Raw genomic sequence first — 27,818 nt, 5'->3', positions numbered from 1 at the left:
CGGGAGTGGTCCAAGAAATGGCAAAAAGCCAAAAAAACCAAAAAACAAAAAAAAAACACAACCCTCTTGAAGTTCCTGCCATGGCACAGTGGAAACACATCTGACTAGGATCCATGAGGATGCAGGTTCGATCCCTGCCCTCACTCAGTGGGTTGAGGATCTGGCGTGGCCATGAGCTGTGGTACAGGCTGCAGATGCAGCTTAGATCTGGCATTGCTATCTGTGGCATAGGCCGGCAGCTACAGCTCCGATTTGACACCTAGACTGGAAACCTCCATAGGCTGCAGGTGCAGCCCTAAAAAAGCGAAACAAAAACAAACAAACAAACCCCTCTCTCTGTGGAGTTCTCCTGTGATGCAGCAGGTTATGGCCCAGGAACTGCATACCATGAGTGCAGCCAAACATAAATAAAATAAGGGATTCCCACTGTGGTACAATGGGATCAGCAGCACCTTGGGAGTGCTGGGATGAAAGGTTCAATCAGCCCAGCACAGTGGGTTAAGGATCCTGCATTGCTGCAGCTGTGGCTTAGGTCACAACTGCGGTTCAAATTGGATCCCTGGCCCGGAACTCCATATGCCACAGGGCAGCCAAAAAAGAAAAGAAAAAAAAATTTTAAGTAAAATAAAATTACAATCTCCTACACTTAGCTTCCTGTAGCTTAAGCCCTATGATGTTATGTAAGTTTCCTGGAGTGTGATAAGGAGTATTTTAGTCTATTACATAGCAACGGTGCATAGGGATTGACTCGAAGTCTACTTTTCATTTGTGAAGAAAGCAGTTATCAGAGAAAACTTTTTTGTAAGAAATTATGAACCAAGAAAATAAATTTATTTGATTTCAATACTTGAATATAATACAGAGGAAAGGAAGGACTGCACAGAAAGGACATAGTGGATTAGGGCCCATCCATTTGACTTCATTTTGCCTTAATTACCACTTTAAAGGTTCTGTCTTCAAATATAGTCATATTCTAGGCTATTAAGGCTTAGTGTCCTTAAGGATACTGGTTCCAGTGAGTTCCCGTCGTGTCTCAGCAGAAAGGAATCCAACTAGTATCCATGAGGGTGCAGGTTTGATCCCTGGCCTCACTCAGTGGGTCAGGGATCCGGTGTTGCCATGAGCTGTGGTGTAGGTCGCAGATGAGGCTCAGATCCCACGTTGCTGTGGCCATGATGTAGGCCAGAGGCTACAGCTCCGATTAGACCCGTGACCTTGGAACTTCCATATGCCTAGGGTGTGACCCATAAAAAGGAAAATAAATAAAAATTGAAAGTAAAATGAATCTGCCTTATGGAGTAACAGTAGATCAACTCTGTCTGCTTCCAGCAGATGGCGCTGAAGATCGTACAAAGTAATTTCTGTGTCGGCTGGCCCCTTGATGTCGCAGTGTGTCACAGCAGAACTAGAAAATAAGAAAATTTTCGTGGGGTAAATAAACAAGCATGTTGCAACCAAAGGAGACCAGCACTGATCCCCTGAAGGCCCTCTCAGCTTCTGAATTGTGTTTCTTCTACCTTCATAAGTTCAAGCCCAAACCACCCCCCCCCCCTTGTGGTGCAGCGGAAACGAATCCGACTAGTAACCTGAGGTTGCGCGTTCAATCCCTGGCCTCACTCAGTGGGTTAAGGATCCGGTGTTACCTACTGTGGTAGAGGTGGCAGACGCGGCTTGGATCCTGCCTTGCTGTGGCTGTAGTGTAGGCTGGCAGCTGTAGCTCCGATTAGACCCCTAGCCTGGGAACTTCCATATGCCACGGATACAGCCCTAAAAAGAAAAAGAAAAAAAATCTGCAAAGGGAAAAGTAATTGGAAAAGTGGAAACATTATTGGTGAACGGGTGGCAGGATGATCAGTGTCAGTTATTGTCAATACCAACCACCCATTACCCATTAGGAGGGGGTTCAGCCTCTTGGAGGCCTGAGAAAGGCCTCCAAGGCTGGTGAGGCTGGTGAGGAAAGCCAGAGAAATGCCAGACCCACTTTCATCTGTGCCACACCAGCTTGAGTGGTGGGAACACACGGCAGCTGCTAAGAGGTTCTTTCACGCCTTCAAGGAGGGCATTCCTTTCTTCAGTGGACTTTCAAATGTAAAAGACAAGATGCCCTTTGGAACCTTGCTGCTCAAGGTTCAGGGACCAGAAGCATCAGCATCACCTGGGAACTTGTTAGAAATTCAGAATCTCAAGGGCTTCCCTAACCTACGAAATCAGAATTTGCATTTCAGCAAGATCCTCCAGTGATTCATAGCTAACGTTTGAGAAGCAGCACTTTACATCTTTCATCAGCAAAAAAGGGAACAGTGAGCCAGGTTCTAAAGCTTCAAAGTTCAACTTTCTGTTGGGTGGAAATGCATGTGCAGTCTAGGAGAGGAAACTCCCATACTTACCCTGGACTTATGAATACGGGGACCAGTGAACAGTGGAGTTTGGGGACCGAAACTGTTCATCAGTAAAAGAGTTCCTAAGGTTCTCATAATGGATTGTATATCCCTGCTGTCTTCTGAAACAGAGGACAGAATGTAATTTAGTTTTTCTTGGAATTGAGGCAAAGCTATGAATATCTGTATGTATAAATATAGTGTAATCCTAAAGAACTTTAAAGTTATGTATAGCAGGTGCTCAGTAAATGAGTTCCCACTATTCAATTCCCTTCAGAAGACCAGGTTAAAAATTCCTGGGTGGCAGAGACCTGTGGGCTATGCCTATCCTAAGGGAACTATATAAGGTTGCCCAATTTTTTTTTTTTTTCCTTTTTGGCTGCACCCACAGCATGTGGAAATTCCCGGGCCAGGGATGGAACCTGCATCACACCAGTGACTTAAGCTGCTGCAGGGACAATGCTGGATCCTTAATCCTTTAAGCCACAGGAGAACTCCTAATGTTGTTCAATTTAATTGCCTCCGACTGGTGTGCATTTTTAGTTCTTCCACTTTCCCCAATTTTCTTGTCTTTCCTGAATTTATTCTGCTGACTAATCAACAGCATTTCCTTCTCCTGCCTCATGATTCACCTGCTGTGGGCTGGTTGAGTGGATAACTACAGAAATTACAGTATATCTAAAATAATATTCTAATGAGAGCTTGAGAGAATCTCCTGTAAGTGCGTGTACTTTTGCATATAGAATGACTATGTGCTAACTATCTGCCTAATAATCCCACTTTTTTTTTTTTACTTTTAGGACCTTAGTTGTCTTAGACAGTTGAGGCTTAAATGATAGTTAAGTGATGTGAATATAAGTGATCAAATAATATGAACATCTGTGAAATTATTTCTTCTTATTATGAGTGGTGGGACTCGGAATACTGCAAGGAAAAAAATAAAGATTCAAAAGGAATGTGAGAAATAATAACACAGCAAGTTTGTAGGAAAAAAAAAAAAAACACGAAATCCAAATATAACAAAGTCAATGGGGGAGTCCCTGTTGTGGCTCAGTGGCAACAAACTCGACTAGTATCCATGAGGATATGGGTTCGATCCCTGGCCTCACTCAGTGGGTTGAGGATCCAGCATGGCTGTGAGCTGTGGTGTAGGTTGCAGACACAGTTTGGATCCCCAGCTGCTGTGGCTGTGGTGTAGGCTGGCAGCTACAGCTCCAATTAGACTGCTAGCCCTATGGACTGAACTTCCATATGCTGTGGGTGCGGCCCTAAAAAAAAAAAAAAGACCAAAAAGAAAAAAAAGTCTGTAAGAATATATGTAAAAGTTTCTGCCTAGGATCTCTGGGGACAGATTATATCCTACTAATCTTTGTATTCCCCAGTACCTGGCCTACTACAAATTCAATAAATGTGTAAATAGATCAGAAAAAGAAAAAGAGGAAAATTGGGTCTTCGCATTGGGAGAGGGACGTCTAATAGGCGGTGGCACCAAAAGAAGGGTGTTTCACAAAGGTCGCATGTGATTTAAAGCTAGAGAATTAAAAAAAAAAAAAAAAGAAAACAAACAAACAAACAAAAAACTGGCTGAGGGATATGGGAAGCCAGATACAACAGAGAAGGAAGAGTGGATTAGCATTTTTGAGATAAAGATTAAGTGTTCAGTTGTCCAAGACGCCTACCCTCTGTTACAGAGAATATGAGTTCTAAATTGTGGGTGACAAAGAGTGGCACATGTGTCAGAATTTGACATTCAGCAAAAATGTCCCTCTTGCACCTGTTGGCAGGGCTTACTTTCAATGGCAGCACTTTTTCCCACTGAACACAGACTTGGCCTCTGCAGTGTCTTCACATCGCCCATCAAAAGGATCAGGATTGACACTGCCTTCTTTGGTCCTCCTGGCATTACAGTCACACAACCACAAACACTTGCAACGACTGGCAAAAGATTGGAGAAATGTCCTGAAGAAAAGGACCATCATCTCCTTATGCCAAAAAGAGTGAACCAATGCAGCTTAACTTTGCTATTCAAAGCAGTGGTTCCCAGATTTTCCTGTGCATCAGAATTCTCAGGAGAGCTTGCTGTGGGGCCACATCCCAGAGTTCACTAGGTCTGGGGCGGGACCTGAGAATTTGCATTTCAAACACTTGAAGGTTTACCACTCTTTTTTTTTTTTTTTGGTCTTTTGTCCTTTTTTTAAGGCTGCACCTGCGGCATATGGAGGTTCCCAAGCTAGGGATCTAATTGGAGCTGTGGCCACAGGCCTACGCCAGAGCCACAGCAACGCGGGATCCGAGCCGCGTCTGTGACCTACACCACAGCTCACGGCAACGCCGGATCCTTAACCCACAGAGCGAGGCCAGGGATCGAACTCACCACCCTGTGGTTCCTAGTTGGATTCGTCTCCACTGTGCCACAACAGGAACTCCCTGAGGTTTACCATTCTAAAGAACACTGGAACAAATTCTAAATATGTAAAACTGAAAATCCTTTGACAAGCAAAATAGTACATCCTAATTAGCATAGCTTTAGGAGGAAAAATGTAAATGCACCAAGTATATAGCCTGTAGTGAATAGAGCAAAGATTTTTCAGCTACACAGACTTTGCTCTGAGCTCTGGTTCTGCTATTTACAAATTCATGATTTTTACTTAGATTATTTGCACTTTATATAAGCCTTAGTTTCCTCTAGTAAATGGGGATAAGAAAAATATCCTATAGAATTATGGAAAGGACAAACTGGGAAAAAATATATATCTAAAGTGACTAGCACAGTGCCTGGTCCATGGTAAGCATTCATTCAACCCTTCATCCTTTTCCTCCTATTCTTCACTGAGTAGTAGTCAGGGGACTTAAAGGAATAGAGCAAAATAACATATTTTCATACAGGATCTGTTATGCAAAAGATTCCCATAAAAATGCTACAAAATACTATGGTGAACTAGTAGGCAAGTAGAAGCAGCTTAGGTGATCAAGACGGTAGGGATGATCTGTTAAAATATAGGGTCCCAGGAGTTCCCACTGTGGCGCAGCAGAAATGAATCTGACTAGGAACCATGAGGTTGCAGGTTCGATCCCTGGCCTTGCTCAGTGGGTTGAGGATTCTGGCGTTGCCATGAGCTGTGGTGTAAGCCGGCAGCTGTAGCTCTGATTCCATACCTAGCCTGGGAACCTCCGCATGCCGAGATTGCAGCCCTAAAAAAGCAAAATATATATATATATAGGGTCCCAGTTCTCTTTTGGAGTCTCCCTTAAAGAGACAGGGTTCACTTTCATTCCACATACTGTGATGAAAATGGGCTTGGGCTTGTTACACTCAAGAGGCTATAGTCCAGGTGCAGAAAGCCAATTGCCTAGTTATTTTCTTACCAGGAAATGCTGGAATCTGTAATTGCATAGTCTTTATTTATTTATCTATTTTTTTGGGTGGGGAGGAGGTTTGTGCCTGAGGCATACAGAAATTCCTGGGCCAGGGTTTGAACCTGTGCCACAGCAGTGGCCAAGCCACAGCAGTGACAATGCCAGATCACTAACCTGCTGACCCACCAGAGACCTCCTTGTGTAATCTTGATGAAGTAGAGTGTGCTCGTGCAGGGGCTTAGGTTTTTGTGGAAAAGCACTTGCCCATTTTGTTTAGAAGGAGTATAAAGTATCATAAAAAATCCTAAAACTCAAAAGACCACTATGGACTGTATATTTGATGATACCAAGGAATTATTTTTTAATGATTTTTTTTAATGATTTTAGGTACAATGGTGGTATTGTGTTTGTTTTATATTTAGAGATACATATTGAATACTTACCAATAAAATATGAGATTTGTTTCAAGATAATCCAGGGAGGATGGAGGTTGGTGTCAGTATAGATGAAGCAAAATTAGCCCTGAACTAACAAATGATGCTGGTTGGTGAATATTTGATGATCTATTATACTACTTTCTCTTACATTTTATTTCTTTGAAATTATCTACCCAAAATGTTAAAATTCAAGCAGTTTTTATTAATGGGATATTGCTTTCCAGGACAGGACTGTCTTCTGTGCACAGTATAATTTTCTCTAAAGATTCTAAAAATTTACATTTAAAAACATTATTGGTTTTTAAAACCTACGAATTTAGCTTAAGGTATTTTTCACATGCAGGAACTAGTATATTTTAGCTTCTGGTTATGATAATGTAAACTATTAAGTTGCTTATCCATGTATAAAATGAAAAGGAAAAATTAACCAGAATTATGGAAATGAGTAAAGACAAATTTTAAAAAGTCCAAATCCAGCTACTGAAATCCTGTTTGTAATTCATTTGGTGTATCGAACACAAAGTATCATTAATTCATGGCCACAACTAAAGTGAAGCTTTGCATTTTTCTCGGGCTATAGGGCATTTTATGCTTGGTATAATCATTCAGTAATTAGACTTGTCACTCCAGAAATATCTTGCTGGAACCCATTCGGAATTTGATGTTTTTGAACAATTTCATTTCTAATACAGAATGATTGTGGCACACTCGGGATTCCGAACGATGGCAAAATGACTTGGGTGATGAACTCCAGGGCTTGCTTGCCAGTTAGCATGCTGGGACCGGAGATTCAAAGATTTCACCAAGGTAGACAAAGCAAGCTGAATTCTTGCTTCGGATGCTACAGCTCCTCTTTTCAATCCTAACAGGATGAGCCAACCCCTTGCAAAAATCATGAGGCAGATAAAGTTTGTCCTTCAGTTTCTCTTACTCTAGTACCCCCTTTCCCGGTTTAAGTCATTGATTTTAAGTAAATTCCTCTTCCTTTGCCTGGGATTGTAATTCCCCACGGACGAGAAGCTGGAATGCCTGTTTCCTTTGGAATTTAACATTAAGGGAGAAAAAGAAAATTAAAAAAAAAAAAAGAAAAACCCTCAGGATTAAAATAAGTACAAACCCAAACCCAGGGTTCCTCTTCCGAAGAATGGTGAGTGGGGTCAGTCCAGCCCGGCGTTGCCCGAGGCTCCGGATGTCACCCCGCAGCTCCCAAACCCCTCTCCCGGCACTGCCCCATCCCGGCCCGCAGCGCTCCAGCCTCCACCCCACGTGGAAGTGGGCCCAGAGCCCCTACTATCTACTATCCGGATCCATCCCTCTCGCCGGGAGGCCTCAGCAGCTCCGCGGGGCCTGGAGGTCGCAGGGCTGGCCGGCAGGCCGCCGCCCCGGGCCCTGCCTCCGGCCTGGGCGCGCCGGGCTCCGCCTGCAGGGGGCGCTGCGGCGCGCGCCGCCCGCGCTTGCGGGGAGCGACCCGGGGTGGGAGTCCCGCGGTTCCCGGCTCGGGGCGGCGGCAGGGCAGGGCAGAGCAGGACAGGACAGGGCAGGGCCGGGCGGAGCGGACCGGGGTCCCGGCGCCCGCGGCGGCGAGCTGAGCTCCGGGGTGGAGCGCGGCACTCCCGCCGCGGTCCCGGGTGACTCCCTCGGTGACGCCGCGCGCGTTCCTTCCTCTTCCTCTCCGGCCCCGCCTTCCTTTCCCTCCGCCCACCTCCCCGAAGCAGAGCCGCGGCCGCCGCCAGTAGCGCCGTCATGTCGGCTCCTGCCGGGTCTCCTCATCCGGCCGCCAGCGCCCGGATCCCTCCCAAGCTTGGCGGAGCCGCCGCCCCAGGAGCCGCCGCGCCCGCGGTCCCGGGCTTGGGGCCGCACCAGCAAAACGGTGAGGCGGGCAGCCGGGGCGGAGCGCGGGGCCTAGTGCCGGCCCGGCAGCCTGCGCGGCCCGACCGGGCGGGGCGGTGGCGGGGCTGGTGGGAAGGGGGGCTGTAAGGGTCGGGGGAGGGGGGTTGCAGGGTTCGGGCGTGGGGGGAGGGGCGCCCCGGCGGGGGTTCAGACCTGGGGAATCGGGGCCCTGGGCTGTTACGGTAGTGTGACCCCAGGCACGAAACCGCCCGGATAAGTAGGGGCCCTAGAAAAGGGGGAGCCCAGATACCCTGTGAAATCCGTGTTATGCAGCTTGGGCGCAGGAGAGTTACCCCCAAGCGACCCCTTCTCCGAGAGACCCGGCCTTGCCGAGGCCGCAGAGTGCGTGGTCCGGAGAAGGCTGGTGTAGCCATGGAGCAGGGTGGTTGGTGCCCTTCTTGTCTCAGGAAGACTGCACCGATTCTGAGGCCCAGCGAGCACGCTGCCTGGAAGGGAACTTAACTTAGTGTTCAAGTTTGTAGACAAAGGGTGCTAATGTGCAGCGTAAGTGTAACCGTAACCCTGACCTAGTTCGGCCTCAAGATCTGTCCAATGCTGCTGCGGCGGCTGCTCAAATGTTTGGAGTTTGTCGTGTTTGAAAGGAGGCAGGTGTCAAAAGGATTTAAACGAATACTTTTAGATCTGGCAGGTTCCCCACTCCACCCCACCCCCAGCTGCACTTTCATAAATCCAAAAAACGTGACAGAGTTGGTCCTGTTTGAGGCAGGGCCTTCCCAACGGCAGCAGCCAGTGCAACGGGAAAGCTGCTTTGGTGCTAAGGTCATGGGCTTTTGGTATGCAGGAGTTTCAGCTGAAAAATGATCAGCTCTAGGATATCCATTCCCTAATGTTGAGATTTGGAATGTTCCTGGATGCGGCCGGGGAGGTGGGGAGGGCTCTCTTTATAGACGATAGTGTTTCAGATGAGAACTGTCGAAAGTAATTGAATAATGACTGCGTTTGTAAGAGAACAGTCTGCAGATACTCTTCAAATGATGGTTGGACTGACCTATTTTATCCAACCTGTTAATGAAAATTTACTGGACTTTGTAAATCAGGTCAGCCAACATCTTTGTTGATGCTTTTCAAGCTTGCAATTTGTTCTGAGAGCCAGAAGTTGAATTTTTTTCAGGACTCAAAGGTGATGTGGCTTAGCCTTAATATCCTTTGGATCAGCCATACTTGTCAGTATCACATGCTTTACTTTCATGATCATTGTTTACTATATGGGTGTTTAATGTGAACAGTATAGTAGCTTTTGTGCTTCTGTTCTGAACATACATGAACTCATTTGTGAGCAGTTTTGTTCTCGTAAACTTAATATAAATTCTTGTTTTTGTTTGTAAAAAAGCTTTGTGTGTGGAGGAACTAAAACATGATAATTTAGGAAGAGATACCAAGTCTTTTAGAGTATTGTAAATCAATGTTTAATGGTGCCCCGAGGATTGTGGGTGTCTTTTAGATTTTCTGAGTAGGCCTTATTGTCTTAGGGAACAGTTTCTAAAGTGGCCAGTATTTACCTCAGCCTTAGAAATTTTGTGAATGCTCAAGGAATACCAAGATACCAGTTGTAATCAGGATGTAAAATCTGTAAAAACAAATCAGTTCATACATTTAGAAGCCAAATATAGATGCTGCTTGATTTCTGTTGTTTGTGGTCGTTACTTTCCTTTGACATAATCAGTTCATTTCGACATTTGTTGCATGATTGACTCAAGATTAGCTTAGTAGATAAGACAGACTCCCTGCCTGTCTCCCAAATTGACCTGTGTTTTGGTGACATTCAAATTGATTATGACCTTGAGGGATTTGACAGGTAGAGGTAGGAGGGCCAGACCCTCTTGAGGGCACAAACAAAAGTCTGAAAATGGGCACAAAGGGTGCTGGGTGGGAGGGAAAACCCAAGGCCCTGAAGCTGAAAAGAATACTTAAAAGGGGCCCAGTTGCAGAAAGGCCTTAAATGCTAAGGAGATGGAAATGCAGATAAAGAAATAGAGTTACTTTTGGTTTGTTTGTTTTTGTGGAAGTAAGTAGGTTAAGTGGTAAATAAGATCAAATCTGTTTTTGTGAGTTTTGTTTGTTAATCTTAGAAAAAAGTAATTTTTGCTACGTGGTATTTGGCATCCATAGATAACGAGTAAGCAGTGATTCTGGTTTGTGATTGTTTCTTTAGCCCTATGTAAACTAGTATGTCTCTGAAATTCCAGTCATGATGAAAAAGAAATAGGTCAGAAATATGAGTATGAAATGTTACAAAGTTCAGAATTGTAACACTGGGATGATATCTCTTAATCACTTACTTTAGTAGTTACCAAACATGTTTTTAAAAAGATTTTTCCCACAGGAAATTGTATGTAGAGCCCTGATAGAGAAATCAGGAAAAAAAAAAAAAAAACAACCCAGAGCTGTTGTGGTTAAAATAGGGGTGGAGAAGTTCCTATGTGGCCCAGTGGCATCTGTGGAGTCTTGGGACCGCTGGGGAAGGAAAAGAAAAAGAAAAAAAATAGGAGTGGCAGTCCAGATGTTTTTGGAACACATTCTGTAAAATACCTGATTTACTCTTCTAATTTAAGAGATGAAATCAGGACCCAAGAAGGTTTTGGGGGGTGTTTTACACCATCAAAGTCTGTATAAGCTTCTTGAGGTTAGCAGGTGGACTCCTGTTCACTGCTGTATATTCAAGGCCTAGGACGTGTTACAGTCTCATTAAGCATTTGGGTTTCTTTTTCTTTCTTTCTTTCTTTTTGCTGTACCCACACCAGGTGGAAGTTCCCAGGCCAAGGGTGGAATCCACACCATAGCAGCAACAATGCTGAGTCCTCAACCCCCTAGGCTACCAGGGAACTCCTCATTAAACCTTTGTTAAATGAAGTCTCATTCAGTCTTCCTAGTTCCAAGTCCATATCTCTTTCTGTTCCCAGACTCTAAGAATTCTCTTATTAGAAACTTTGACATTGGAAAGGGTAGAGAGGCAGAAACCCAGACTTCATTATTTTTCCGTGTTTTTTGTTTTTAACTGTGAACATGCTTTCCCTTGTTTATTTGAAGATACAATTTAACTTCTTTGAGTTTGTGAAATAGTTCTTAAACTTCCTTTCTGTACTTTCTTCTATTTCTGCACTTCGGTTTTTCATTGAGCAGAATATGGGCATTTTGTAATTATTTGTGTTTCCATATGAAGTATTAGTTGAATATTTTTCAACTTTTGCTCTGCCTTTTGAGAGTCGCTCCAAAGCTGAATCCTCAAACAAGGAAAGATTCAGTGAATAATTTCCTGGTAATGATGGCATAACCCTGTAGTTTCTCCCAATTGACTTAATTTGAAAGAGGTCTTTTAAGTTCATTTTGGGAGGGAGAAGAACCTAGATTTATCTATAAAACACTGCTTTTTAATTCTACTTTTAGGAGGCAAAAGGTGCTCATTTTCAAGTGAAAATGTGTTTCCATATCCTTTTTCTAAGAAGGATACTACTGGTAGTTTTATTTATTTATTTATTTGTTGCTTTTTGTAGGGTTGCCCTTGCTGCGTATGGAGGTTCCCAGGCTAGGGGTCAAATCCCAGCCGCTGCTGACCTACACCACAGCCACAGCCATGCAGGATCCGAGGCGTGTCTGCATTCTGTACCACAGCTCATGGCAACGCTGGATCCTTAACCCATTGAGCAAGGTCAGGGATCGAACCCGCCTCCTCATGGATACTAGTTGGGTTGGTTACTACTGAGCCACAATGGGAACTCTGGTTTTATCATTTTAATTGTCAATAATGCAAGAAGGATGAGATAGTAATGGGAATTACCAGAATTCATTATGGAAGCTACACATAAATGTACTGTTAGCTCAGCAGTAATGTCTGGTGGGTTATGGGAACCCTTCCACTTGGAGAGCACATGCAAAATTTAAAATGATACACATCACCTTGGTGTGCCTGAAGGAAGTTCCTTTTGATCAGCACAGTGTCTGGTGTGTCTCATGTTTCTACTCTTCCTTTGTAGCTAACCAGAAGCGTCAGATCCTCTCATGAAGATATTGCTGTGGTATAACTTTCTGCATATATAATTTCCCCCAAAGCTAGCGAAGAGATATCTCAAGGATTTTAAAAATGTATATATATTCCCTCACTTGTTTGTGTCTTTTTTATCTGGGTTCAATTTGTATTTTTTGTTGCTGTATGTATCACTTTAGTAATTTTCAGTGTCTTTTCGTCCCCACCTCACTCCCTCCCCCTCAGAGATTACATCTGTAATATACCTTCATATCTAATTTCTAAGATTATATCTGTAATGATTTTCTCACTCATGTTCATTGCCCCTGATCCTGGTATTTCAGCTCACTTCCATTTTTCGGATTCATCTGTAAACCCTGAAGTATTAGATGCTAAAGACACTGAAATAGAACAGGTTTTAAGCCAGTCTTAAATCTTAGAAATGAGTGAGCACATCCTCACAGTCAGCACTGCGTGTTAGAGCAGATCATGTTATATTCAGCCCCAGGGAAGCCACTGTTATTTCCAAGAGGCTGAGCACCGTGAGAACCTGTGGGCCAGTGAAAGGTTGTAAGCTCTGCTATAGCCCGGGGTTTTGTGGAGAAAATTAACTTAACATCTATCTCTGTGCTTCAGAGGATAATAATATTTTTCTCATAGGGTTGTTGAGAGGGTTACCTTAATTGAGGTGAGCTTTTTTTTTTTTTTTCCCCACACCTGCGGTGTGTAGACGTTCCAGGCCGAGGGATCCAACCTGCACCACAGCAGTGACCCGAGCCGCTGCAGTGACAAACCGGGATCCTTAACCCGCGGAGCCACACGGTAACTCTGAGCTGCTATTTTCAGAGTACCTGCTGCTTAGCAAAGTGAGACTCTTAGTAAATAAGAGTCCCCTTCCTTTCATTTCCTTCAGAATACTGGGATATAAATTCTTCAGGTGGCAAAGACCATGTGAGTTTTCCTCAAGTATTCCCAGTGGCAGCAGGCAGTTGGCACTCTTACTCGAGTAAGAGAAATTGACTCTTATTTTCTTACACTGACCAGCCCTTCTTCCCGTGCGTCTTGTCTTGGAAGATTTCCTCTGCTAGGCCACCACCTCAGCTAGCTGGTTTGTGGGAAGAGGGCTTTAATTGCTTTTAAGTGTTCCAAAATCGGAGTTCCTGTTGTGGTTCATCGGGTTAAGAACCCAACAGAGTGTTGGCCAACAGAGTGTTGGCAAGGCTGCAGGTTCGATCCCGGGCCTGGTTCAATGGATTAAGGATCCGGTGTTGGCCGCAGCTATGGTGTAGGTCGCAGATTCGGCTCAGATCTGGCATGGCTCTGGCCGGCAGCTGCAGCTCTGATTCGACCCTTAGCCTGGGAACTTCTGTATGCTGTAGGTGTGGCCGTAAAATTTTTTAAAAAGAGCAATTCAACAAAACAGTAGATTCTTAAAAAAAAAAAAAAAAAAGTCTTCCCAAATTGTTAGCTGAAAGCTGCCTGTAAGAGGAACTGAGGAAAAGGAGGATGAGGTAGGGAGGGGAGAGGGAGTAGGAAAATAACCTTGCCTAGCCAGTGGCCAAGTCCTAACTCGCTTGTTTTTCCTAAGTATTTCTTAGAAACAGGTATTGTGAAATGGGCTTTGGAGTCTGCAATGCCCGGCTTCTTCACTACTTCCCAAATATTTGAATATGTATGAATTAGTGATCTTTCACGTCCCTGTTTATAAAATGACCATAGTGATCCAGAAAAGAAAAGCACAGGAGTTCCTGTTGTGGTTAAGGACCTGCTGTCGTCTCAGTGAGTATGTCGATCCCTGACCTTGCTCGATGGTTAAAATCAGGCACTGCCGCAAGGTAGAATAAGCCACAGCTGTAGCTCTGGTTCAGCTCCTGGCCTGGGCATTTCCATATGCTGCAGGTGTGGCAAAGAAAAGAAAGGGAAAGAAAAGAGGGAGGAAGGAGGGAAGAAAGAAAAGCTCAGTACCTGGTCATGTGGTAGGTTTTCAACCAATAACTGTCTCCTTTTGACCCCTTCACTCTTAGCGCTCATTATCATGGCATCCAAAAAGGACAACTGACATAGTGGCAGGAATAGTCTATACTTAATGCGGTGAAATTTCATCCAAATTGTTGCATCGGCTGTGCCTGCCAGCAGTTGCTGCAACAGTCGCCGTTGGGCTATTGGTCTTCCATTAGAAGGAATAATTCAACATATCCAGATGCGATTGGGACTCCCCATTTTTTAAATCACTGGGGTTTTTAATTTTAGGGGCGCATGTGCACATACTTTATGCTCCTTACAGAATGTGTTTTAGTAATGTTATTAATCTTTATTTGTGGGGTAGTATATATATATTTTTTTTTGGCCTTTTTTTTGCTATTTCTTGGGCCGCTAGGGGTCCAATTGGAGCTGTAGCCACCGGCCTACACCAGAGCCACAGCAACTCGGGATCCGAGCCGCGTCTGCAACCTACACCACAGCTCACGGCAACGCCAGATCCTTAACCCATTGAGTAATGGCAGGGATGGAACCCGCAACCTCATGGTTCCTAGTCGGATTCGTTAACCACTGCGCCACGACGGGAACTCCCATATTTGTGGGGTAGTATATTTAGAATATTTGGTAGTCAGTGCTGTGTGTGCTGACCACTGCATGGATATCAGCCTTGACACTGGAGTAGGATCCTGTCAGAATGTGATGTTGCTGGATCATGAGTGGGGCGAGCAGGGCCCAGCGTGGGGGTGGGGGTGGGGTGTAACTGGAAGCAGGGTCGGGGGTGGGGGTGGTGGTGGTACTGTGGCTGTTTACCAGCTGGTTCGGCAGTATTTGAATGTCTCAATAAGGGGGATTGTTAACGTGCATCTTGGCTCAATATTGACTACTTCTTGGTTGTTCTGAAATGAATGGATTACATTCTTAGATTTGATTCTGCTTCTCCAGATTAGTGAGAATTGTATCTCAGTAGGATAGAGGAACTTGTACTTTGCTGACCTTGATATGTTCTTTGAAGATAATGAAATTTTTTTTTTTGTCTTTTTTTTAGGGCCGCACCCACAGCATATGGAGGTTCTCAGCCTAGGGGTCGAATTGGAGCTACAGCTGCTGGCCTATGCCAGAGCCACAGCAGCTCCAGATCTGAGTCGAGTCTTCGGCCTACACCGCAGCTCACGGCAACACTGAATCCTTGATCCACTGAGCGAGGCCAGGGATCAAACCTGAGTCCTCATGGATGCTGGGCAGGTTTGTTAACTAACCACTGAGCCACTACGGGAACTCTGAAGATAATGAAAACTTTTAATCTGACTTTTTAAAAAGTTGAAATTCAGTTCAGGAAAAGAGTAAGGAAACATATTCTTTATATTAAAAATGTTGCTTCTCTGAGGGGTGGTAGGGAATGAGGAAGCTTGTTTATTTAGAGAGGCTATGATTTTTTTTTTTTTTTGGTATGGTGACTAGACATTCCAGAAAATACTTGCTTTAAGTTTTGATTTCTATGTCGGGTTTGCTTGAAGTAGAAATAGAATCAGTTTTTCTTTGGTAAGAATCTAATCTCTGGAAGGAGATTATGTCACTGAGGCAGATCTGTTCTTGGCGTATCTTGTGATAATTTACTCTCACATAGATGCTTACAGAAAATCAGAGGCTGTTTCTAGCTTATGTATGATAGTATCAGTCAGGCTAACAGCTCAGCAGCTACATTGAAAAGGTATCCAGACTACTTGTTAAAAAATCTTTCGTTTACTTCTCAAGTCAGATTTTAATAATGATTAGATAATGTGTTAGAATAATCTATTTCCCTCTTTTATACAGACATACCTTACTTGAAGTTAAAAATGTATAGTTCTGGCCTCATGGTGATATTACTCATCTGGGTATGAGTAGTGGAGGAAAAAATTTACAGTTCTCTTAGAGACTATATATTACCTGAGTTTTTCTGTTTTTCAGTGGTTTCTTTATTGATGCTTTTTTTGTGAGATGCTGTGTTACGCTCTTTGGTAGATGCGATAATTAAATTACTCATTGTTTCTAAGACACCTTTTTTTTCACCATTTTCACCTCTAAAATTGGGGTGCATCTTAGAACTGGTGGAATTTCAAAATTGGTGGAAGTCACCTTATAGTTGTGAAAAATCTGCCACTGACACCTGATGTGGTAGGCTGAATAGTGTCCCCTTCCCAATAGTGTCCCCTTCTCAGTATTCTTTCCTAATCCCTGAAACCTTTGCAGCTGCGATTAAAAAGCTGGAGAGATTATACTGGATCTGGGTGGGCCTGATATAATTACAACCATCCTTATTAGAAACTGGAGGAGTCAGCCTGCAGAGAAGGTACAGTGACCATAGAAGCAGAGGTTAGAATGATGTGCTTTGAAGGTGGAGGAAGCGCCATAAGCCAGAAGAATGCAGGTGGTCACTCGAAACTGAAAATGGCAAGGAAGTGGATTCTCTCCTCAGGCCTCAGAAGGAACCAGACACTTTGACGTGAGCCCAGTGAAACTGATTTTGGTCTTCTGACTTCCAGAACTATAAAAGAATACATCTGTGTTAATTTTAAGGCACTAAATTTGTGGTAATTTAATACACTTGCTGTAGGAAACGCATATATCTAGTAAGAAGAAAAAAAGTGGCAACATCAAAACACTTTAGATGTAATGAAATACGTTAGATTTTAAAATTTTCTTTTGTTTCAAATATTCTTATAGTTGAAATATTGCAAAGTAAAAAGTGTAGAATGCCAAGGTCAAAAAAATTTTGAACTTGTGTATTTGTTCTGGTGGTAGGGTATTAAATTACTTTACATAATGGAAGCTCTTAAATTTTGTATTCTTTCTCTTCAAATATCATATAGTCCTTGTTGATATGATAATTGTGGTGAGTAAAGGCCTAATACAGAAATATTTGATGATTATATTCTGGGCTTTATTTTTTCAAAATATAATAATGGATTCCATGAACCAGTCACTATCCTAAGCGTTAGGGATATGATGGAGCTGAGAGCAAACTTGGCCCAAGTTTTTCACTTACTTGTAGAGGGTACAGCTAGACACTTACAGTTCTGCATGGAAAGCACTGTCATAGTGGCCCCAAATACTGTACTGTGACATTAAACAGGCATCTACTTAGAGAATTAGAGAATGTTTTCTAGAGAAAGTGCTGAACTGAGTACTGCAGATGAAGGGGGAAGGGTTTTTGTTTTAAGGTTCCAGGTAGAGAGAAGGGGCTGTGTGAATGGGCAGAGGTGCACAAGCTTGGCTTACGAAAAATTCTGTATGGTAGGGAGTATATGTGGAATAGTGAGTCTCGGCCCTTCCCACTCATGGCTACTTCAGTGCTAAAGTTTTTGGTGGCATTCTTGAAGGAATTAAACTTTCCATACCTGTGTTTAGAAAAAGCAAGTTTCATAAAAATACCATGTTCCCTTGATCCTCTTCAGAAGTCTTGACAAGGCAACTTAATTGTATTCTCCCCTAACCAACCTTTTTAATGGCCACTTGGGTCAGAGTCCTAGTATACAAGCTGACCTGATGTGCTGTGGCTCTTTTGCTTTTCTTGTGGCAAGCTGTACCTCTTCCTCTCAGGTCAGTATTCTGTGTTACTTCACCATGACGGTAGGCATTCTCCGTTACAGCAGAATTGCGTCGTATTTATCGATCACACTTTGGCAGACCCATGTGAGGACTTGCAGTATGTTACGGCATACCTTTTGGAAATCATTGTGAGGAGGAGTGCTGAGCTCGAGGAATCAGGAGAGGTAAGCAGGGGTCAGATCATGAAGGACCTTTGCATTGGTTTTCTCTTTGCTGCTGTAACAAATTACCACGAACTGGTGACCTAAAACCTAAATTCACCTTCCGTAGGTTAGAAGTCTAACTGGGCTAAAATCCAAATGTCTCTGGGGCTGCATTCACTTCTAGAGGCTCTAGGAGAGAATCCATTTCTCTGCTTTATTCCAGCTTCTAGAGGCAGCCCAGATTCCTTGCTCAGGGCCCACTCTGTCTGCCTTCACACCAGCAACACTGCATTTCTCAGAGGGGTCTTGTGTAGTCACATCTCCCTCTGACTCTCTTCTGCTTCCATCTTCCACGTTTAAAGACGCTTTTGATTGCATTGAGCTGACCTGGATTATCAAGGATACGCTCCCTCTTCCAAGATTAGCTGATTAACAACCCTGACACTGTCTGCAACCCCAGGTCCCCTGTACCATATAACCTGGCATATTCACAGGTTCCAGGGATTAGGATGTGGACGTAAGGGTTGAGGAGGGGTTATTCTGTCCTGCACTGTCTTACAGGCCATGTTGAAGAGTTTGAATCTTTTTTTTTTTTTTTTTTGATGTCAAGAAGAAACATTAGAAAGGTTTAAACAAGGAAATAACAGATTTGCTTTTTAGGAAAATCACTCTAGTGGCTCTTTGGAATAGACATTTCTGTACAAAAATTTGTCTTACAATTGATTTAGTAAGTCATTTCCAGCACTTTTTTTTAATTGATGTTTTTAAAATATCTTATTTCACAATCACTTTAGATTTGCAGAAGTGATGCAGAAGTACAGAAAATGCAGTAAATACCCTTCACTTAGCTTCCGCTAAAGTCTTACGTCTTCCTCTCACGTTTTAACATCTTATAAAACTGTGATACCTTTTTCAAAGCTAGAAAATTAACGTGAGTGAAGTAAAGTTAACTACACTTTTATTTGCATTTCATCAGTTTTTCCACTAATTTTTTTTCTTTTTTTCTATTTCGGGATCTAATCCAAGATACCACCTTGTATTTAGTTGTCATGTTTCCTTAGTCTCCTCTGGTCTGTGACAGTTTCTCAGTTTTTCTTTTTCAGGATTTGGACAGTACTGGTTATTTTGAAGACCGTTCCTCACTTTGGGCTTGCTGTTGCTTTCTCAGGATTGGACTGGGGTTGTGATTTTTTTGGGAAGCATACCCAGAGGTGAAGTGCCCTTATTACATCCTATCAGGGGTTCCGTGGTATCAACTTACTTTATTGCTAGTCACGTTAACCTTGGGGACTTGACTGAAGGGATGTCTTAGCTTGGGCTCGTAAGTCTATGACAAAAAACCATAGACTGGGAAGTTTAAGTCAAAGCATTTGCTCAGGTTGGGGGGGCTGGAAGTTCAAGATTGGGGTGCCAGTCTAGTTGGATTCTGGTGAAGTTCCTCTTCTTGGCTTGTAAACCTCCGTCTTTCTCAGCAGATTCACGTGGCTGTCCTTTTTTGTTTTTGTTTTAATTTTTTTTTTCTTTTGTGGCCTCACCTGTCGAAGTTTCCAGGGCAGGGATACCCCCGCCATAGCAGTCACCATGGCAGTGACCTGAGCCACTGCTGTGCAGAATCATTAACGCGCTGAGTCATGAGAGAACTCCTGGTTTTCCTCTTCTTATAAAGATACCAGTTCTTCATGAGGATCCTATCCTATCGTGACCTAATCTAAACCTAATTGCTTCCCCAAAGCCCCATCTCTTAATACCATCGAATTAGGGGTTAGGGCTTCATACAGATTTGAGGGGTGGACATAGTCAATAGCAGGTGCCAGATTCCTCCACTGTAAAATTACTGTATAAAGTTACTATTTTTTATTTTTCCTACTCTGTTAGTCCAGCCTACATTCAACAGAAAAGGAATTAAGCTTCACTTCCTGGAGTGAGGTGTATCAAATAATTTGTGGGCATGTGTTAAAATCACCACAATAATTAATAAATATTCTGTACAAATATTCTTAGGGAGATATTTTGAGGCTACTATCCTGTTTCTGCTTAAAGTTTTGTCTACTAATTTTAGCATTCTTCAGTGGCTCTTTCCTGTAGTAATTACGACTAAGGAATTCTAGTGGTGATTTTCTCTTTCCTTCATTCCTTCCGCGTATGTTATTTGGAATTCTTTCTATAAGGAAGACTTGCCCCTTTTCTCCCATTTAAAATTTATTCAGTCATTTATATTATTATGGGCTCAAGAACATGTTTTCTTTTATTCTTTGGATTATAATCCAAAAGTAATTTGTTGTTTATGTATTTTGGTTTTAGAATCTGAATTCTTAATTTTTAAAAATAGTTTTCTAGTTGCTATCAGTACATAACAAATTACAACAAAACTTAACTGTTTAAAAACAATCATTTTATTATGTTCACCTATTGTGTTGAACAAGACTTTGGACAGGGCACAGCAAAGATGGCTGTTCTCTTCTCTAGGATGTCTAGGGCCTCCACGGGGAAGACTCAGAGGCGATTTTGAGGGCTGGAGACTGGGGTGATCTTGAAGGCTCATTTATTGACATATCTAGCACTTCGACTGGAATGACTCAGAGACTCAGACCTCAAACCCAAATGCCTAGTGGTGACCTCTCTTTGTTGTTTGGCTTCCTTAGATCATGGCAGCTGTGGAGTAAATGGCTTTCTTACAGAGTTGCTGGGGATCCGCATGCAAATATTCCATCAAACAAAACAGATGCTGAAATCCCTGTTCTTCTTTACTGGTAGAAGCTGTTATAAGCCTGCTCAAGTTCAAGGAGAGTAGACAGACCCCACCTTTTAATCAGCAGAGTATCAAAGAGTTTGGGGACCATGTTCTAAAACTGCCACAGTTGCTGAGGCAGTTATAGGAAATATAAGCAAATGAAAATGCTAATACTAGTAAAATTTCCATAATTTACAGAGTGTTTTTTTTTTTAAGTTATGGGGTATATAAATTATTTATTTGTAATATTTGCCATGCTCAAATATTTAATATTTTTAGTATACCCTGAGATAAAGTTAAGAATTATAATGTGTTTTAAGATTGAAGAAAAGAAAATCCATACCTTGTTAGGTCACAGTATAACAAACTTTTGTAAAATATTTTCTTGTCCTCGATATTTTCTTTCGATTTAAACTGATTTTTTTCTTTTTAGTGCAGACTTTAAAAACTTGATTTAATATTTTAAAAAATTTTACTTTCGAAAGTCTTGATACAGTTATTAATTTGATTAAGTTATTTTAGCTTTGGTGGGGGTAGGGTGTGGGCTTGCCTGTAGCATGTGGAAGTTCGCAGGCCAGGGACTGAACCTGCACCACAGCAGTGACCCAAGCCACTGCAGTGACAATACTGAATCTTTAACCTGCTGCACCATAAAGGAACACCTAGAATTTTTTTTTGGGGGGGGGGGATACTCTTGGAACATTTAGATCTTGACATAGTGTAAGGAATGGTAAGCATCAGCATATAATTAGCTCTCCCTACCTTTGCAATCCATCCCCCCATCCCCGTAGTAAGTACCTTCCTTTTCTTTGATGGACTGAAAAGAAAATGGGCTTTTTTGGGCGGGTAATTCGTTTGTGATACATTTCAGCAGATACAACATTCCTGTTATTTTTAGAAGAATGGCGTTTCAGTAGCTTGCACATGATGATTATTTTCCTGTTTTCAGATCATGTAGCTTGGATGAGCCAAATCAATCATGAAGTGGGTAGATTTATCTAATTCTGACTTGGCTCTTCTCTTGATTGATAAATTTGTACCAGTGCTGTGTTTTCTGTTGTAAGGAAGAGTAGCCAATCTTTTTTTTTTTTTTTTTGTTCTTTTTAGGGCTGCACCCACAACATATGGAGGTTCCCAGGCTAGGGGTCAAATCGGAGCTGTAGCCCACAGCCACAGCAACATCAGATCCAAGCCATGTCTGTGACCTACACCACAGCTCACCGCAACACTGTATCCTGTATCCTTAACCCACTGAGCAAGGTCAGGGAACGAACCTGCATACTCATAGATGCTAGTCAGATTCGTTTCCGCTGAGCCACAGCAGAACTCCGAATCTACTTTTTTTTTTTTTTTTTAAATATTTAAGTAAGAGAAGAAGAACACTTAACTCTTTTTTTTTTTTTTGGCATGTTAATGAAAGATGCCTATTATGTTTATTTCCTTTTAAGTAAATAAATCCTTTAAAGTGAATTATGATCATGTATAATATTCTGTGAGAAAAGTAAATTATGTAATTAATAAAACAGTAGTTACCTGATTTTGGTTCTCTGTATAATTCTTGAAATTATGGAAGTGTAGATTCTGCAGCCCGATTGTTTACGTTATTTTTGTGTCCACCATGCAGTGTGTGTTTAAATAACCAAAGGTTAAGGTTCCACTGCATTATTCTGTAGGAATTAAAAACAAAATAAGGAAATTGTCCATATATCTTTAAAAAATATTTTTCTGTTTTGTTTGTTTGTTTGTTTGTTAGGGCCGAACTCACCCGCATGTGGAGGTTCCCAAGCTAGGGGTCGAATCAGAGCTACAGCTGCCGATCTACACTGCATCCACAGCAACACGTGATCCAAGCCACGTCTCCGACCTACACCACAGCTCGTGGCAATGCCGGATCCTTAACCCATTGAGCGAGGCCAGCGATTGAACCTGCAACCTCATGGTTCCTAGTTGGATTCATTTGCACTGTGCCCACAATGGGAACTCCTTTTCTGTTTTGTTTTGTTTTATTTTATTTTATTATTTTATTTTATTTTATTTTATTTTATTATTTTACTTTTTTAGGACCGCACCCCCTGGCATATGGAAGTTCCAGGCTAGGGGTCAAATTGGAGTTACAGTTGCCAGCCTATACCACAGCCACAGCAACGTGGGATCCTAGCCTTGTCTGTGACCTACACCCCAGTTCACGGTAACACCGGATCCCTGACCCACTGAGCGAGGCCAGGGAGCGAACATGCATCCTCATGGATACTAGTCGGATTTGTTTCCGTTGAGCCACAGCAGGAACTCCCTGTTTTATATTTTTATACGTTATTATAGCAAGAAATACAGTGGCACATTCTTTGTGTCATTGAACTTGAAATAGCTTGTGAATATATGTTTTTTGGATATTCTTTAAGTTGAGGCATGGTATAGATATATATCTGTTTCATTCCACAAGATGGGAAAATTGGATTCTATAATAATTAGAGTTTGGGCTTGGCACCAAGGCTAGGATTCCATTGTTTGGGATAATTGACCTTCCTCGGGGCTAAAGCAATAGTAGCATTTTAGTGTAGCCAGGACAGCACATCATTGATTTGAGCCAGATTATTTGAATCAGATCCCAGCCATGTTACCTCCTAAGTATGTGACTGTATTAAACGACTTAACTTTTGTGCCTCATTTATCTTATTTATTCATGATTATAATGATACCGTTTACTTCAAGGGGCTATGAGGAGGGTCCAAGGAATGAATATATGTAAAGCCTTTAGAACAGTGAGTGGAACAAAGTGTAATATGTTTGGTAATATTTAGACTAATAAGAAAATCTGTATTAAGATCATTAACTTTAATGGTATTGATAAATACATTCTATAGTGATCAAAGATAAATACATAAAGATGGAAGTATTGAAGCACTGGAGGAAGACATGGGTTTATAGTATATAGTTTTATAATATTAGAATGGGGAAGGTTCTACTAAATATGATTTAAAAATTTACCAAGCATGAAAGATTTCAGTTCATAATAATGGGAAAACTATAGCAAGAGACAACATGAACAAAGTCAAGAGAAACAGTAACCCGAGGGAAAATATAGACAGCACATGATAACATATGCTTACATTTCTTAACATACAAGAGCATTTGTAAATGATTAAGGGAAGTACAGTCCTGTGGGAAAAAGGCAAATAACAGAGAAAGGTGCCCAAATAGGTAAGGAACATTTGAAAGGATTCTCAGTATCAAAGTTAAGGACTGCAAGCTAAAATGTTTCTCACGTATTAGATAGGCAAAGATTAAAATGGCACTCAGTGTTGGGAAGATGAGGTATTCTTAAACATTGTTGATGAGAGGTTTAAATTGATAGACATTTTTGGAGAGATATTTGGCAGTAATGATCAATTTTAAAAGCACAAATCCTTTGGATGTCCAGTTTCACTTCTAAGAACTTATCCTGCAGATTCATCACAGAAACTGACCTCATAAATTAGTTTACTCCCTGGAATAAATATTCACTAATGGGAATGTGGTAAATAATGTTATGTCTCTACAATGAAATACTATAAAAATTCTTTTAGAAAAATAATAAAAATTTATATATGTTAACAGAGAAAGATATCCAGGATGTGCTAGGTATAAGAAAGCAAGTTGCTGAAGTGTAGTATGATCTTTCTTTGTGTGTTTAAATATGTATATACTTGTGTGTACATCACATACATACATGCATAGACAAGAAACCACTAACTAGCCATCTGGGAGGTAGGATATCAGTTACCAGGAAGAGAAGGGGACTTGTGATTTTTATATTCGTCATTGTTTGGATTTTTTTAAAACAGTGGCTATATTGTTACTTTTATAATAATAATTTTTAAAAAGCCCGTAAGAAAGGTTTGAACTTCTTCCATGCTAGGTATATTAGCTGTCTATTGTTGCAAAACAAAAATACCCCAAAATTTAGCAACTTAAAACAACCAATGTTTAATCCCATAGGTTCTGAGGGAGCTGAAGTGCTCTAGCTGGGTGGTTCTGGCGCAGGGTCTCATGAGACTGTGGTCAGGCTGTCAGCTGGGGCTGTAGTTACCTCAGTACTCCGGTGGATCTGAAGAAGGAGCTGCTTCCAAGCTCACTCATGTGGTTGTTGGCAGGCTGCAGTTTCCCTTTGGCCAGTGGTCAGAAAGTTCAGTTCCTCACTGCATGGCTTTCTCCAGAGGGCGTTCCACAACTTGGCAGCTTTGCTCTTCCACACTGAGTGCGTGATCTAGGAGAAGACCTGGGCCGATCTTCCGGAGTACGATAGCATTACCTCTGCTCTCTGCCATTGGTCCCATAGCCCAGTCATGGTATATCATGGGAGGGTTTGAATACCAGGGGGGTGGGTCATTGGGGAGCATCTTGGAGGCCAGCTGCCACAGTGGGTCTGTCCCAGTACTGATTCTTGGAACACTTTGGGATTATGAAGAAGTACATTAATTAGGGCAACGTTTAGATGACAGCTGTGCTGAAGAATGAGTTCCCTTCTTACTAATTCCTGTAAATATTTGCTTTTCTTTTTCAGGTCCAGCACAGAATCAAATGCAAGTTCCATCTGGGTACGGGCTGCATCCTCAGAACTACATTGCTCCCTCAGGACATTACTCTCAAGGACCTGGGAAGATGACCTCATTGCCATTGGATAGCCAGTGTGCTGGTTACTACTCTGGTCTCTATACGATACCAACGCAAAACGTGCTGACTCCGAATACCGCCAGCCAACAGCCAGGAGCACAGCAGATGTATGGCAGGGTTCCTCCTGCCCCTCATGTTGTGGGATCCACTCCAGCATCTTTCCAAGGTGCTGCATCATCAGCATCGCATTTGCATACGAGTGCCTCCCAGCCGTACTCCTCTTTTGTGAATCATTACAGTAGTCCAGCCATGTACTCTGCCAATTCTTCAGTTGCTTCTCAGGGATTTCCCTCTACTTGTGGTCACTATGCTCTGTCAACTGTTTCTAATGCTACGTATCCTAGTGTTTCATATCCTTCTCTACCTGCTGGAGATCCATATGGGCAACAAATATTTACCTCACAGAATGCTCCACCTGTCCGGCCGACTAGAGATCATTCTTTTTCTGGGCAAAATACAGCTATCAGCCATCCATCACCTCTTCCACCTCCACCATCACAGCCGTACCACCAGCAGCAGAATCTTTCAGGATACAATACTTTTTCATGGTCAACTTCAGGCCTTCCATCAACCCAAGACAATCCAGTCCGAAACCATACCTCCCCGACTGCAGCCAACAACAACCTAACAAATACTGGTAGGTGGAATGAAAAGCTCACCAAAGCATGATTGAACATGAGTGCACTTCCAGTCTGATTTTTATGTGCATAAAGGTTAAAGATGATGTAACCTCATAGAAACATTGGAAATTAGTTTTCCTTTGCACTTTATTTGCTTTATTTATTGTAGAATTTTGCAGCATCTCCCTGAACCTCTCATCTTCACCTATTTATGATTAGCCACCTAACCATCTGCCCTGTATGGCATGGCTCCTTACATTGATTGGGAATCTCAGTTGACATTTATTGATATGTCTTCATACATCTGCAAGTAGTTGTCTTTCGTGTAGTTAGGTATAGAGCAGAATGGAAAGGGTCCATTTGGGGTTATGCTTTGTTTGCCAATACTTTCTTTTTTATACCAGTTCACCCTTAGGACAATTTCTGTTCCAGCCACAGCCCCATTCGCTACAGAAAGATGATGGCCTGCACTACCTCACTGGTTCCTCTAAGTGATCCTTTATTAGTGGCTTTCACAGAAGATACATTTCCTATACTCTAAAGCTGATGTTTTCTCCGTCCCAAGTTGGTAATTTAGGATGAAGAACAGGGGACATAGAGAAAGATATATGAGAATACCCTTGTAGGGAGTTCCCATTGTGGCTTAGTGGTAACGAACCCCACTGGAATCCATGAGGATGTGGGTTCGATCCCTGGCCTCGCTCAGTGGGTTAAGGATCTGGCATTGCCATGAGCTGTGGTGTAGGTCACAGACAGGCTCAGATCCCAAGTTGCTGTGGCTGTGGTGTAGGCGGGCACCTATAGCTCGGATTTGATCCTTAGCCTGGAACTTCCATATGCCGCAAGTGCGGTCCTAAAAAAGGCCAAAAAAAAAAAACCTTGTAGTTAGTTTTTCTGACTTTCCTGGATACCCTTCCAAGATACCCTTAAATTTATTTGTTTATAAAAATTACATATACAAGGTATGTAGGTTGCATAGGATATGCTCGCTTTAATTCAACTTGTGAACCTGAACTTAACAAAATCTGTTCTTGAACTGAAAAAGGTATGTAAAAAATGGGAATTGGTGAAGCTGTGACAGTTTTCTGAATGATGTCTTTAGATTGTCTATCAGAGTCTAGCTAGCCACGTGTCATGGATATTGTAGAAAAGTATCCTTCCCTGGACAATTAGGTTATTTTAAATTAGAACTTTAGAAGTTCTTTGGTGGCTCAAGAGGTTAAGGATCCGGTGTTGTCACTACTGTGTCTGAGGTCACTACTGGCACAGGTTCAAACCCTGGCCCAGAAACTTCTGTACGTGCCATGAGTGCGGCCAAAAAAAAATTAAATTAGGACTTTAGGATATTAGATGTGAAGGGTATGTTTGAGATCACCTGCTCTCTCATTGCTGTGTTATTTAGAAACACTTTGGGCTACAGGCAACGAATAGTGATTTAAACAAAAAAGTGGTATTTTTCTTACATAGCAGAAAATCTGGGCAGATGCGATGGATCTAGATGCCCTAGATGTCTCTTCTCTCTTTCCACTCTGCCATCCTTGGCCTTGGTTTATAGAAACTAGATACCTTCTGTACCTGTAGACATCAAGTCAAAGTTAAAAGCAGAAAGAAGGGAGAAGAAAGAAGATGGGAGAGTGGCACTGACAGACTTCACTGTACCTATCATTTGCCATAGCCGCTTTTAAAGACCATTCCTAAAACTAGGAAAGGCTACAAAACGAATATTTAGCTTGTTAGCTTCCATAGTAGAGGCAGGCTAGAAAGAAGGGGTTTAGCATTGACAGGTAAGTCAGCTTGCAGCATCTGTCCCAGTTCCCAGATCTGGCTGTGCACCAGAATCCCTTGCACAGATCGTGATCTTCCAACCCAGTTTATTGAGCTAGAATAGAAGCTCCAGGGTAGTCATGGGACTCTGTATTTCTAACTTGATCTCAAGTGATGCCTAGTTAACAGATCTAGATTATCCTGTAGTCCTTTGGTTTTTACAAACGAAGGAAGCTATCCTAGTTGGGTTGCCTGTGGTCATTAATCTTAGAAACAGAGCTTGTCCTGAAGCTTAGTT

General features: G+C 42.3%; 1 protein-coding gene and 1 long non-coding RNA gene across 5 annotated transcripts in view; one reads left to right on the top strand and one right to left on the bottom strand.

Moving 5' to 3' along the window:
- Positions 1-1,236: 1,236 nt before the first annotated feature.
- On the bottom strand, positions 1,237-6,559 carry LOC125137965 (uncharacterized). Its single transcript, XR_007137551.1, has 3 exons — positions 6,179-6,559; positions 2,388-2,500; positions 1,237-1,405 (listed from the first exon to the last, which is right to left on the bottom strand). It is a non-coding gene; the product is annotated as an uncharacterized LOC125137965 (long non-coding RNA).
- Positions 6,560-7,827: 1,268 nt separating this feature from the next.
- SEC24B (SEC24 homolog B, COPII coat complex component) overlaps positions 7,828-27,818 on the top strand; it is an 88,892-nt gene continuing 68,901 nt past the window's right edge. For 2 of the 4 annotated variants that reach the window (XM_047798208.1, XM_047798207.1), the window contains exons 1-2: positions 7,828-8,042; positions 25,027-25,773. In XM_047798208.1, the coding sequence (XP_047654164.1) occupies positions 7,916-8,042; positions 25,027-25,773 (874 nt within the window). In that variant the 5' untranslated portion in view covers positions 7,828-7,915. The remainder of the gene's footprint in view (positions 8,043-25,026; positions 25,774-27,818) is intronic. The other 2 variants (XM_047798210.1, XM_047798206.1) reach the window with 1 other exon arrangement.

Source organism: Phacochoerus africanus, chromosome 10 (assembly GCF_016906955.1).
Source record: "Phacochoerus africanus isolate WHEZ1 chromosome 10, ROS_Pafr_v1, whole genome shotgun sequence".
In the NCBI taxonomy this organism is placed as follows: domain Eukaryota; kingdom Metazoa; phylum Chordata; class Mammalia; order Artiodactyla; family Suidae; genus Phacochoerus; species Phacochoerus africanus.
Note: the sequence above shows the minus strand (reverse complement) of the source record. Positions and strands in the feature narration are given on the sequence as shown.